The sequence below is a fragment of the Notolabrus celidotus genome, chromosome 2 (genome assembly GCF_009762535.1).
Source record: "Notolabrus celidotus isolate fNotCel1 chromosome 2, fNotCel1.pri, whole genome shotgun sequence".
NCBI classification, from domain to species: Eukaryota; Metazoa; Chordata; class Actinopteri; order Labriformes; family Labridae; genus Notolabrus; species Notolabrus celidotus.
This window is the reverse complement of record NC_048273.1, coordinates 33,463,662-33,476,827: the sequence shown is the minus strand read 5'-3', so window position 1 is coordinate 33,476,827 and position 13,166 is coordinate 33,463,662. Positions and strand designations below refer to the sequence as shown.

Genomic DNA, 13,166 nt, shown 5'->3' with positions numbered 1-13,166 from the left:
AAAATATAAACAAGAGGCTCCATGTGTCCTTCTCAGTCTTCCTCTCGTGACAGATCAACCTTGGATCGTATTTTTAAGCCTTTTCTTATAACATTAGTTTGAACAGGGATGTGTGTGCGCGTTGCCAAAGCACAGACGACCTTATGCTTCATACTGTCCCTGAATGCATCCTGTGTACCCACGTCCAAAGCTGCTGCTCTGCTGCTCTTTTCTACACACACTGTCAGCCCAGTTAAACTGAAGCCAACCTGTCAGTGTGTCACAGATGAGGCTGCTTTATATAGAAGACCATGATTGCACATCGTAACAGGGGTTTGTGTAGATCTCTGTTGAGCATACTTACTACAAAGTGCAGGGGTGTGGCTTGTTTGAAAGTTAGCAGCAGCTTAAGTATTTGCAGTGTTGTAAATTAGAAGTGATGGCAGCCCTACAGCTGTTCATGTTTTAATAATAGGCTTAATTTAGAGTAAAGTATGTGTGCACTTCTAGTGCTTCACGGGGTGGTAGTTACAACTGAAAACATCACAGTGTTACTACTTTGATAGTAAAGACTTCTGCCGCAGTGTTTGAATGTGATTGAGTCACTTCCGAGCTGAACTCATCTGAGATCATCTGATATTTTGCCTTCTTACTGCTGACTCTGTCTCTATGGGAGACTCACTCCTCTCTCACTAGAGACTGTGGCCTGGTTACAGATTACTATTGCTGAGACAACAGAGCGGAGAACAACATCACATTCTCCTTTTCTATTCTGGCCACACAGTCATTGCGTGTCTCCTGTGGCGTACACGGGTCCCCAAACAGCTCTGACATTACAGCCTTATTCTCCTCTCAAGGTGATGCAACTGGGTCTGAGTCAGCTGCTGTGTTTGATGTTATTGTTTCATCGACTTTGCAGGATTAACCAAAATGTCAGAAAGCAGACAAACCGTCGCTCTGTTTCTTTGCACAAAGCCATGTGCATCTTGTAGCTGTATCCTGTTTGCTGTTTTTTGACAAGTTTCCCCTCAGGTCATAATCAAAGAGGCATTTCAGCTTATCTTTGACTGTAATCACTTCTGGAAAGAACATAAAATCATAGCATCACTGCAGAATCTACAAATTGCCCATTATGTGTGCACGGTCTTATCCTTACTACTTCCGGCCCCCATCCTTGGTTTTAGATTCTGCAGTGTGAAGGCCACAGGTCATGTTAAATGTCTTGCCGTTCCAGACGACAAAAAATCTAACATTCTGGGAAACGAAATGCAACCTAGTGTTCACAGCACCCAGGAGGCTGTTTCATCCATTTAAATGCCATTAAATGCACAGAAAGTCCGGTTCTCCAGGGAGAGGGGGCTGCAGAAACCGAGCTCCAGGCATTACACGGCTGATTATTCTCAGGGGAAATGGGCTTTGAACCTTTGGTCCTTATTTGGAATGGGCTCTTTGGCTCTCAGTGAGCTCCTACAGTTATGGTTCCCAACCTTTCATGCTTTATGAAACCACAGAGAAGAGCAATGTTTGACTGATGATGCCATTGGTGTGTGCTTAGATGCACAAATGGAGGAGGTATGGTGCTGCTTGTGCTGGTCCTGGTGATTCTTGTGGTTGCAGTGGTTGAGAAAATCCGGGCTGATACAGATTCTGATGATTTTAAGTGTTTTTTTTTTTAAGTTAGTGTTGCACGTTTTTTTTAGAAAATATGTTAGTTCTTTAATCAGGACCACAGACCCAAATCAATCTTCTTCAACAGCACATGGGAAAGTTACTGAACGTTTTAACAATTCAATCAATTCTTTATTGCAGGAACTTTGAAGGAGCAAAAATTAAGTTGTACAAATCTACAAAACAATCTTTACTTTAATTGTCTTTCACATACATTTTATTTAATTACAGTTTCTTGTGTTCTTTCTCAAGCCTGCGTAACAATCACAAACTCAGCCTGAAACCGCACATACACGGTTTCCTGTTTTGTTACAGTATTTAAATACACAAACTCTTAAGCCTGATTTATACTACTCGGTCCAATAAGGTAGGTCTGCGTGGCTCCTGTACCTACGCAGAGGCCTACGCACGTTGCTGACATGCACTTCCTCCAAATGTAACTACATGGCGAAACTACGCAGACCGCAAGCCCTGTGATTGGTCGCTCGACAGCATTGCATTTCACGCTTTTACAGCACTTCTGGGATCCCCGCTCATCGGCCGCACATCGGCTGTGTATTTCATCTCCTCCTCTCTATTCTTCATGTAATCATGTCTGTATGATAAACAGTAACATGTATCAGCTGTAGATTAACATAACACACTCTGAATCACTGTGGAAAAGTAAACAGAGATCATAGCGGGGCCGGAAGGAGGTGACCGGCTATCAGAGAGATCACACTGCCCTCAAGCGTTTCAGCAGAGAATTGCTGCGTGTCATCGACACATTGACGCACAAGTATGTGGTGCTCATGTCCGCGTGGACCACTGCTGCGTAGGGGTGATGTAGAATTAAAACCAGCCTGTGCAGTGCGGATTTTTTTCATTCTCGGGGGGTTTGTAGACATGCCAGGGAAACATATTTCAGGTAGAGAACCATTAAAAAGTCGATTTTGCATGACATGTCACCTTTAAATGCTAGTTCCCACCCAACATTAAACAGAAGAAGAAGTCGGCATGTAACAGTGAATCATGTCGCAGGGTGAGAGGTAGGCGGGGCTTAAAGACATTTGGAGCGGAATGTAAACACAGCTGAAACGAGCGACAGCGACACTGAAGAAAACGCAAAACCTACCAGCTTATAGCAGAGTGAAAACATGCTCAACAAGAAAGGCCACTAAACATCATTACTTAAGACATTTTGGCTATTTACTAGACGACTAAATACCAGATACAAGCTAACAAACTGTCTGATTTCTTAAACTTTCACTCAGGTGAAAAAAATCTGCCTTTAAAACGATATGAAAGAATGATTTGATATTTATTGCTAAAATGATCAATATCAACTGATATGAAAAATGTTATTGTGATAAAATTTTTTTCAATATCGCCCAGCACTAGATCCAGGTAATCTGTATGCAGATGTTAAAGCTGACCTCTTCTATGGATGTTGTAGTTCTGCTCCATGAGTCTAAATGTTTTCTTGTTGATACTTTGTGTTACTTCCATACTTGGCCAAAAAATACTTCAAGTGGTCCGGTTGCGTGGGGCATGTTGCTTCACATTCATCGATGATGAAATATGTTCCAGAAGCCAATGAAACAAACAGAGCAGTGATTTTTAAAGCTGTGCACACACCGAAACACGTCACTGGACATAATGATACTCTAAGGCCGGTTTATAGCACGCTGAAAGTTATTGTAGTGACACTGACTTTATCTTTTGTTGTGACAACCATGAGTCAACTGTGAACTGTGGGACAGTTCAAATGACGTTCTCAATGATAGAGTAGTCTATGAGGAGTGTGTACTTGTGTGTATTTGATGTAACACAGTTCCTGCTGGATGACATTCCAGCTGGAGTTGGAGCAGGTTCAGATGTTTTGTCTGCTGTCTTTGTTAGTCAGCTCTTTTCTAATTATCTAACTCACCGGTCTTTGAATCTGCTGTCCTGAAACATAATATCTGATCTACATTACAGTACAGAATCCTTTCAAATTGTTATGCATGCAAGATTACAGTTATGAGTTAGCCAACGGTTCAATATGTTCCTCAGTTTTTTGGTCAGGAAATGGATTCTTAGACAGTAAAGGAAAAACTTATAGGAACAGCAACTGGAGGAGAAAAAACCCAACATTTCAATTTGTGCACATAACTTGTGTATTGCATGATTTGAAATAAATAACTGCCCTTACATAAACAAAACATTATCTGTGGTTACTGGATGTGACATGTTTGGCCTCTCTAACTTCCACATATCCACTGCATCTGTCAACTCCTGTGAGCCAAATGAGCGCTTGTATGGCTTACACACAGGAGACATGTTTGGAGTACTGCGCTCTTCATTCCCCGACCCAACATACGATGAGCTGTCACAGGTAGCTCTCTGTTCTGTGTGAGGTCCAACAATCTGTAGTGAGAACAGGGCTCTGGAGTGCTTGAGTCAGTTTGTTTTCAGTACCTGTGTTTGTTGTTCCACAGAGGTAGAGATTCATCTCGGTGCAGAAAAATGTGGGTACTTAGGGATGTCAGGTTTCACTTTTAACCGCGCTTAAAAGTTTCATGGTTAACCTAATCATGAAGGCTCTGCAACACCAAGTTGCGTGTGTATTGTCTCTGTCATAAAGCGGCCGGTACGTTATGCCCGGCGAAACTTGTAAATGAAAAAGGAGTGACACCTGTGCCGAATTTCTCTGTCATTTGAAAGTGTGAGACAGCCGCCTCCGCCTATTTCCGTACCGCCCCAGGTGCCGTCAGATGGTGTTTTCACGAAGAACACTGTTTTCATTTTTAACTGCAACATTACAACAACGTGTTGGCGGAGTTTTATCAAAATCAGTCCAGTGCAGCAGAAAAGGCGCTTCTAAAACTGCCTAAGAAGAAGAAAAAGGTAGAAAATAAACATTTGGTGGAGTGCGTCTCTTTTATTAAAACATAACACGCTGATCTCTGAGTGCACGTTCAACCTGTGGAGGGATCAATGATATGAGTCAGCTTTCACCGTTTTTCTGCTGACAGAGACTTCAGATTGGTTTATATCATAGTTAGTTAGTTAAAGTTATACTGTAGGCCTATACAGAGACTCACATAACACAGACTCCATGATCTAATGACTCATTTTCGTTGTACGTCTTCAATCCATATTCTCTCTCTCTCTCTCTCTCTCTCTCTCTCTCTCTCTCTCTCTCTCTCTCTCTCTCTCTCTCTCTCTCTCTCTCTCTCTCTCTCTCTCTCAGTTTAATTATTAATTTAATATATAACGCTCACACAGGGTAAGTGTGTCAGCATGTTATCAAAAGCTCAGACATGCACCAGTATTGTAGAGGATTACATATTAATGATAATATAAGAATCAAAATAAATCCAAATATTGACTGAGGCAGAGACACAGAGGTGAGAGCTCATAATAACCTGACAGGCTTCAGTCAGGTCGTGTAAACAGCTTGTTATATTAATAACTTTTTCCAGACTTGAATGGTATTGAAAGAGACAAATGTCTATAATGAATAAAATCATGAAATATTTTTCCAACTAGAATAGACTATTATGTTCAAATCTGATGTTTCATAACTCTTTAAAATGAGAGTACAGTTTAGGTTAACATCAAACTTCCCTTTGTCTTTATGAGCATCAGACTAACATGTGAATAATGACACTTTAAATCTACTAGAATATGAAGTTTGACATTCATCCAGGAAGTAGCAGACATTAATCCTTTAAAATGAAATAATTCCCACTTTACACTGGTACATAAGAACACTCCAGAACACAAATAACGTGTTTGTCACTCTAAATGCTCTGAGGAAGGACCCTCAAAACCTGTTGGTCAATTAAAGGAATAATAATCGGGAAACCGTGATTATTTCTCTCACAATAATCGGACCACCAGAATCTCTAATCGCTGCATCCCTAGTACTTAGTAGCACAGATGAAGAGATTTCAAGTGTTTTCATAAGGTGACAAAAGCTCACATTGCTAACAACTGAAAACAGCTGCAAGTCCTTGGCGATGAAGACTGCTCTTGCTATTTTTGTGCGTCTCTGAACTTTTCGGGTATCTATGACGGAAGGGATCAGAGAGGGACTTGCTTTTTGGATGATTGTGTTACCTGCTTAGCTATCCTATCGCTGAGTGATGGAGCTGCAGGATGTGATGTCATGTTGGAGGTGTTTCTGTTTAAGTAGGAGACAACTGTAAAACAATGTGTGAGTAATGTCATTTTTGTTTACCATGTTCCACACAGCAGATTTATTAGCAAGTAGTGCTTCCTCATATTGCTGCCTCTCCTCACCACTGCCAGCACATTCTGGACTGTGGATGTCATATCCAATGCTTTAATGTTATATCAAGAGTTGTGGCAACCCTCGTCTTTGAACAGTTTTATAATTCCACATGTTTTGGTTGGACAACTTCCTGTGTCGTAATCCTAAAACTGAAGGAGGTTAAACTAGGTCAACAGCTGTTATCATTTCCTGAATCATTTCGAAGTGAAATCTTTTTTTTTTTTAAAAAGAGGCTTGATAAAGTCTCCTTTGTAGAGTCAATGAATGGACTCCAAACATATCTTGCCATATATCAGCTGTCTTTATGAAACTGCAGTCACACTGCTGGTCTGTATGCATCATGTGCACTGAGCTGTACAGCCAATGATGAGTGACGATGAGTGTTTGTCTTCACCACTGATGACTCTCTCTCTCTCTTTGTCTTCTAGGCTAGCTGTGTGCGTGCTGACCTCATGGTGTAACAGGAGTAAAGATGAGCATTAGCAGTGATGAGGTCAACTTCCTGGTCTACAGATACCTACAGGAGTCAGGTATCCAATCAGCACCTTTCTTCTTTAACCTACATGTGAATTATTTTGGTTATTCACATATTTATTATCAGATTTTTTTTTGTTGTTTTCCTTTATAGCTATTCAATTTTAACACCCAATGTCAGCTTACATTATTGTAAATTATTACAATACAATTACAATTTTATCCTTATATAGTTTGTAGTTATAATAACAATAGTAATAATAATAATAATAATAATAATAACAACAACAGCTATAACTATAACAATATAATCATAATAAAAACAACAGCAATAATAATAATAACAGCTATAACTTTAACAATGTAATGATAATAATACTAACAATAACAGCAATACTACTAATAATAATAATAACAGCTTTAACTATAACAATATAATCATAATAAAAACAACAGCAATAATAATAATAACAGCTATAACTATAACAATGTAATGATAATAATACTAACAACAGCAATACTAATAATAATAATAACAGCTTTAACTATAACAATATAATGATAATGATAAATTAACCTCTCCTATCAGCATAATGCTATTATTAACCTACCAATTGTTTGATACGAACACAGCATAAACACAAGTCAGAAACATAAATTTTGGAGTTATGGCTTCTGCAATGGATGTCTGACCAACACCAGCATTTTTCCATGAGATCATTTGACAGTTAGTTTGTTTTAGGGTTATTTGACTTTTTGAAGGGAATCTTAATTCCAGCCAACCAACAAGTCTGATGTAAGGAACAGTCAGAAAACAGTCAACATTGAACACAACAGGGTCACAGAGTCTGCGGGTAGACAATGCCAAATTGGTTTGTAGAGTGTGGAAAACATTTGTAGAGCTGACACCACCAACTGTAGGTTCTCCTTGTAGGTTCACGTCCACATGCCTGTGCTGGTTACACATTGCTCCAGTTGTTAAAGCAAGTTTAACCAGACACTTAATCTCTGTTTTCTAGATCAATCTGTCACCTGTGCTTGTTTCACAGACAGGATAGCACTATGGCTGTAGCCATTAACCAGAGCAACAGCGCAGACTAGTGGTGGGTGGTTGCTTGGACACAGTATTTGACCTGCATATCAGGCCCACAATAAAAAAAAAAGACTAGTCATTCTTGTCCCCACTCACAAGGGCGACAACATTTCACTGTATTAGGGATGTACATTTTAAGTATTTTCCGTGATGGTTTTTGGAAATGTTTACGATCAATTATCGATTAATCAATAAAAATAACCCTTTATTATTCTTATGTAAAAAACAAAGCCAAATATGTTTTTTCCCCCCATATTATATTTTCTACAGCAAACAAATGCACATAACTGATGGTATTTCATGCGGGTACATGTTTAACACTGATTATCAACGATCAGGCTCATAAAAATATTCTTCGTGGACATAGTCTTATAAAATGAAGGCTCATAATACTAACAAAAAGTACTTCAGACTCACAGTGTCCAGTTTTCTGCCTACTCGTTCTTATTGAGAAAAATAAACGTATATTTGGTCAGGTGTCAGCCGGGACTCTGATGTTGCTGGTCTGCAAAGCGTGCTAGCAATTCCCAAGAGTCTGTTGGCTTTTTTGGGGGGTATTTTGTTTATCTACATGACGAAGGAAACAAACTACCATCCCTTTGTATGCTTTTTAAGTCTGTGTATTGAGCAGCCATCTGAAAGCTGCTTCTCAGTTTGTCTGGTCAGCTGAGTCACTGTGTGTAGACACTCAGTGTGGGTCATTGGTTTGTCGTGTATAAGACACAGTGGGTTGAACAGACGTTGTTACATTCATCCTTGTGGGACAGACAGTGTGTGTATAAACTGTTGGTCAGACAGGATCATATACTGGAACTGAGGTATTGTCAGTGGTCCACTTTGTAGATATTGTGGACTGTACTGATAAACTTAAGGTACATGCTAAAGGCAATGAAGAATGCTAGCATGCAGAGTAGTAATCTAAACATTCAGAGTACATTCATAGTCAAGTCTGTCTTGTGCGGCTTTTTAGACAGCAGAAAGACTTAACGGTTAAATGAGTTCAAACGAGTCTCACTGGTCATTTATAAACTCCGGCTGCCTTCCCTTTGTGTGAGGAACTCTGTGGGTGCAGTAATAACCTTTGTCCAACTGTGCGAGTTATGTGAACCAGAACTCTAATTTCACTACTGAGGAGCTGCCAAAAGTCCCGGCTCAACTGGAGCTGTTCTACACTTACATCTGAATATCAATGACAGTCTGCTGCAAACCTTCTTCTTTGTTACATATTATATTTAACAGGGAAACGTTCATACGAGTTTAAAAAAAACTGTTATGGTTTTATTATCAGTATTTTTTATTCTAACTGTGTCAGATTTGCAAACAGGGCAGTGTTATTATGGCTCAGCTGTGTAATAACAGAAATATGAATATCTGTGCTAGTTCCATGTGCAGTAATTATCAGGCATGATTATAAATGTATTTTCATTATTTTCAGAAGTAAAACAAGCTCTTCCAAGCTGGTCAATCACGGTAATATCAGTACATCAATACTGGCAAAAGCCTTTTAAATAAAGTATCAACATGAGGCCCAGATAAAGAAATATATATATATTTATATATATATCCCTAGAATGTGCATTGAGTATCTCATTGGATTATTTGTGGACTATGTAGGCTAACTTTTTCTCCTCCCCTCTTTCTTTCTTCCTCTCCTCCTCTCAGGGTTCTCCCACTCAGCGTTTACGTTCGGTATAGAAAGTCACATCAGCCAATCCAACATCAATGGTGCTCTGGTTCCCCCTGCTGCCCTCATCAGCATCATCCAGAAGGGCCTGCAGTACGTGGAGGCTGAAGTCAGCATCAATGAGGTGAGACGCTGACAAGATATTTAAGAACTCTCCTCCTCCCTCGTCTCTCCCCTCCTTTCCTGTCTAACCTCCGGGTCGTTTCTTCTCTTTCTCTGTAGGACGGCACATTATTTGATGGGCGGCCCATAGAGTCTCTGTCCCTGATCGACGCTGTGATGCCTGATGTCGTTCAGACGAGGCAGCAGGCCTACAGGGACAAGATGGCCCAGCAGCAGGCTGCCGCTTCAGCACCGACATCGGCCACTGGTGGCAGCATCGCCGGCAACGCCAAGAACGGAGAGAATACTGCCAACGGGGAGGAGAACGGAGCCCACGCCTTAGCTAGTGAGTGATATGTTTACAAAGTGTACAATATACACTCGTCTATTTAAAGTTTTTTTTTTAACTATTTGAGTAGTTTTATAATTCAGGTTGTAAATAGATTTTAAGCTGAGGAAAAAGTTGTGGATTAAGTTTTTAAAAGTCTCTTTATCAATCAAGAGTCCTCACTAAGAGTTGATGACAGTCCTGCTTTTTAACTCAAAACTCTTTGCTTAGACAACCACGCAGACCTGATGGAGGTGGATGGAGATGTGGAGATCCCTCAGAACAAGGCCATGGTCCTGAGGGGCCACGAGTCAGAAGTCTTCATCTGTGCCTGGAACCCAGTCAGTGATCTGCTGGCATCGGGGTAACTCACATTTTCCTTTCTTCTGACATGGACATACAAATACAGCAAAGCTCTCAAGCTGGACTCAAGTTTCAAAAAATCAATCAATCAATCAGATTTTATTTATAAAGCACTTTTCATACAATGACATTGTAACACAAAGTTCTGTACATAAAAACAACTTAAAATAGAATCAATTAGAAATATAAAAATAAAAATAAAAAGACCCCCATCCTAATCACAGCTAGGGATGCAGCAATTAAAGATTTTGGTGGCACGATTATTGTGAGAGAAATAATCACGGTTTCACGATTTACCCGGATTACTATGCGTTTTATTTACCAACAGGTTTTGAGGGTCCCTCCTCAGAACTTTTAGAGTGACTAACACGTTATTTGTGTTCTGGAGTATTCTTATGTTCCAGTTTGTCATGAAACTGTCTAAAGTGGGGATTGTTGAATTTAAAGGATTAATGTCTGCTACTTCCTGGATGAAATCAAATTTAATATTCTAGTAGATTTTAAGTGTCATTATTAAGTGTCATTTTTTTTCAAAAAAAAAAAAAAAAAAGTGTCATTATTCACATGTTAGTCTGATGCTCAAAAAGACAAAGGGAATTATTTATTTTAAAGATTAATGTCTGTTACTTCCTTGATGAATGTCAAGCTTTCACAATTAGATTAACCGTGACACTTTTAAGCATGGTTAATAGTGAAACTGGTTAATCCTGACATCCCCAAACCCAACCCCAGCCCTGACCCCAAAACCCACCCCACAATCCTAAGGTTAAGAACACAATATATGCAACAAAAAAAAAAGCATTAAGTTGCTGAACGAACTGAGGAGACACTTTCATGATATCTTAATGAGGAAACACTGAAGGTAAAATAAGATGTTAAAACTAAAGCACAGGAATTTCAACTCATAATAGATTTGTAAGATAATAAAACACTAAAATATGAAACCAGTAAAAGAAACTAAGATGCTATACTTAAAAAAGTGACTAAAATTTGAACTAGATAATAAATAAATAAATACATAAATAAATAAATAGATAAATAAATAAACTATGGTAAAATAAAAGTGTTGTAAGAATAAAACTCAGTTGAAGTGGGACTAAAAAAAAAACGATGATAATACGATCATTGTGAGTTATTATTGTACACATTTTAGGTGTCTGAATTTACCGTTTCCAGCAAGAAGCAGCTTAAAACTGGGACAGCTGAATTTATTTTGTTGATTGCAGCATGAAATTGGTTTGACAGTCTTGGAATGTGGTCCCACCATTAAAAAATCCCAAATATTTTGCATCACATTTGCCGTTCTAACCAACCAGAAGACCCAGTGCTTCAGCCATTAATATGTGTGTGTTTGTGTGTGTGTGTGTGTGTGTGTGTCAGGTCTGGCGATTCGACGGCTCGTATCTGGAACCTGAGTGAGAACAGTACAAGCAGCTCCACACAGCTGGTGTTGAGACACTGCATACGAGAGGGTGGACAGGATGTCCCCAGCAACAAAGACGTCACCTCGCTAGACTGGAATGTAAGCACGCTAACACACTCTCCCTCCCTCCCTCACACACACACACACACACACACACACACACACAGACACACACACACACACACACACACACACACACACATATGATGTAACAAGTGAGTCACCCTCCATAGCTGCATCAGTTCAAAATGTGGAACCAGGTCAAAGCTGTGGGAATGGTGGAAATATTTCTAACTATTCAAGTGCTGTTTCGTAATAATCATGCAGATTTATAACACGTTTTCAGATCAGCATTTGTAATGACTGCAACGCTCATTCTGCGCCCAAAATGCTCCTAAATACACCCGAGAGTCAAATTACAACACTCTGTGGAACTCCCCGAGTGCTCAGACCGTTACTGTGGATGATGTCTCACACTGAAGGTGTATCAGAGAGTGAAATTTTCCTTTAGTCGAGCCAGTGGATTGTAAACCTGAGCCAAGGGCAGAGGCAGACATTTCCTGGAAAGCATCCACGCTGATGGAGAACACAGAACCTCTCTTATGATAGCAGCTGAATCACGGCGAATGTTCATTGAGGCAGGACTCTGAAATGCAAACACTGAAAATGCAAAAGAGAGCTAACACTCTCTCTATTTCTCTGACAGAGCGAAGGCACGCTGTTAGCAACAGGCTCTTATGACGGCTTTGCCAGAATATGGACGAAGGATGGTGAGATGGCTTTGATTTATTCACTATGAATGTGTTATTTGTCCCTTTGTAAGCAGAACAAACATTATTGGTTCCTAATCTTTTAAAAGTTAATTTCTACACTCACATAGCAAAAACTCTCACAATCATCCTGCTCTGAATTTTTGGATGTTATTTGTGGTGCTGAATGCCACATGGCTTTATTTTAGCCTTTAACAATACTGCCACCCAGAGGCAGGTTTTCAAACTGCATACTCTCAGTTTTTCCTGCTCCATGTGTTTGTGTTGGGTTGTTGTTGTCATTTCACTTTTAACACTTATCATTTTTGTTCCCTGTCTGTGTTTTGCATCACAGGAAACCTTGCAAGTACACTTGGCCAACACAAAGGTCCCATCTTCGCCCTTAAATGGAATAAAAAAGGCAACTTTATCCTTAGTGCAGGAGTAGACAAGGTAAACACAGGGTCTTTAATGCAGCATGGTTCTCTCATGAAACAAACACACTGTTTAGTTTTTGTTAGCTCTAACTGTACATGAATATGTTCCCTATCAGACAACAATCATATGGGATGCCCATACAGGAGAAGCCAAACAACAGTTTCCTTTCCATTCAGGTACGACATGTTCTCTCCTCTGTTTTATTTGATTTCTTCAGCCTTTTGAATTAGCTCCTGTGTCTGAAGTGTATTTTTTATTTAACATTGGTCCGTGTGTCTCCTGCAGCTCCAGCATTAGACGTGGATTGGCAGAGCAACAACACGTTCGCCTCCTGTAGTACAGACATGTGCATCCATGTCTGTAAACTGGGACAGGACAGACCCATTAAAACATTCCAGGGACACACAGTAAGTGCAGTCTGTGTGTGTGTGTGTGTGTGTGTGTGTGTGTGTGTGTGTGTGTGTGTGTAAATATGTAAATGTATCTACACAGTCTAAAATGTTGGAAGGACATGAACCTGCGTCACTGTTTCTGTCTGAACTGCTTTTGGATAAAGATATTTGTAACACAATCTGTTATAGGTAGGGATGTAAGGATATATCGG

The 13,166-nt window shown here is 39.7% G+C and overlaps 1 protein-coding gene across 2 annotated transcripts in view; it reads left to right on the top strand.

Annotated features, from left to right (window-relative positions):
* Nucleotides 1-13,166, top strand: part of tbl1xr1a (tbl1x receptor 1a) — a 58,021-nt gene that overhangs the window by 36,373 nt on the left and 8,482 nt on the right. Inside the window, exons 3-12 of one of the 2 annotated variants that reach the window (XM_034702926.1) lie at nt 6,337-6,438; nt 8,911-8,945; nt 9,138-9,283; nt 9,382-9,607; nt 9,821-9,953; nt 11,333-11,474; nt 12,082-12,145; nt 12,480-12,577; nt 12,678-12,738; nt 12,848-12,969. In XM_034702926.1, coding sequence (XP_034558817.1) covers nt 9,439-9,607; nt 9,821-9,953; nt 11,333-11,474; nt 12,082-12,145; nt 12,480-12,577; nt 12,678-12,738; nt 12,848-12,969 — 789 coding nt within the window. In that variant the 5' untranslated portion in view covers nt 6,337-6,438; nt 8,911-8,945; nt 9,138-9,283; nt 9,382-9,438. The remainder of the gene's footprint in view (nt 1-6,336; nt 6,439-8,910; nt 8,946-9,137; nt 9,284-9,381; nt 9,608-9,820; nt 9,954-11,332; nt 11,475-12,081; nt 12,146-12,479; nt 12,578-12,677; nt 12,739-12,847; nt 12,970-13,166) is intronic. The other variant, XM_034702919.1, reaches the window with a different exon arrangement.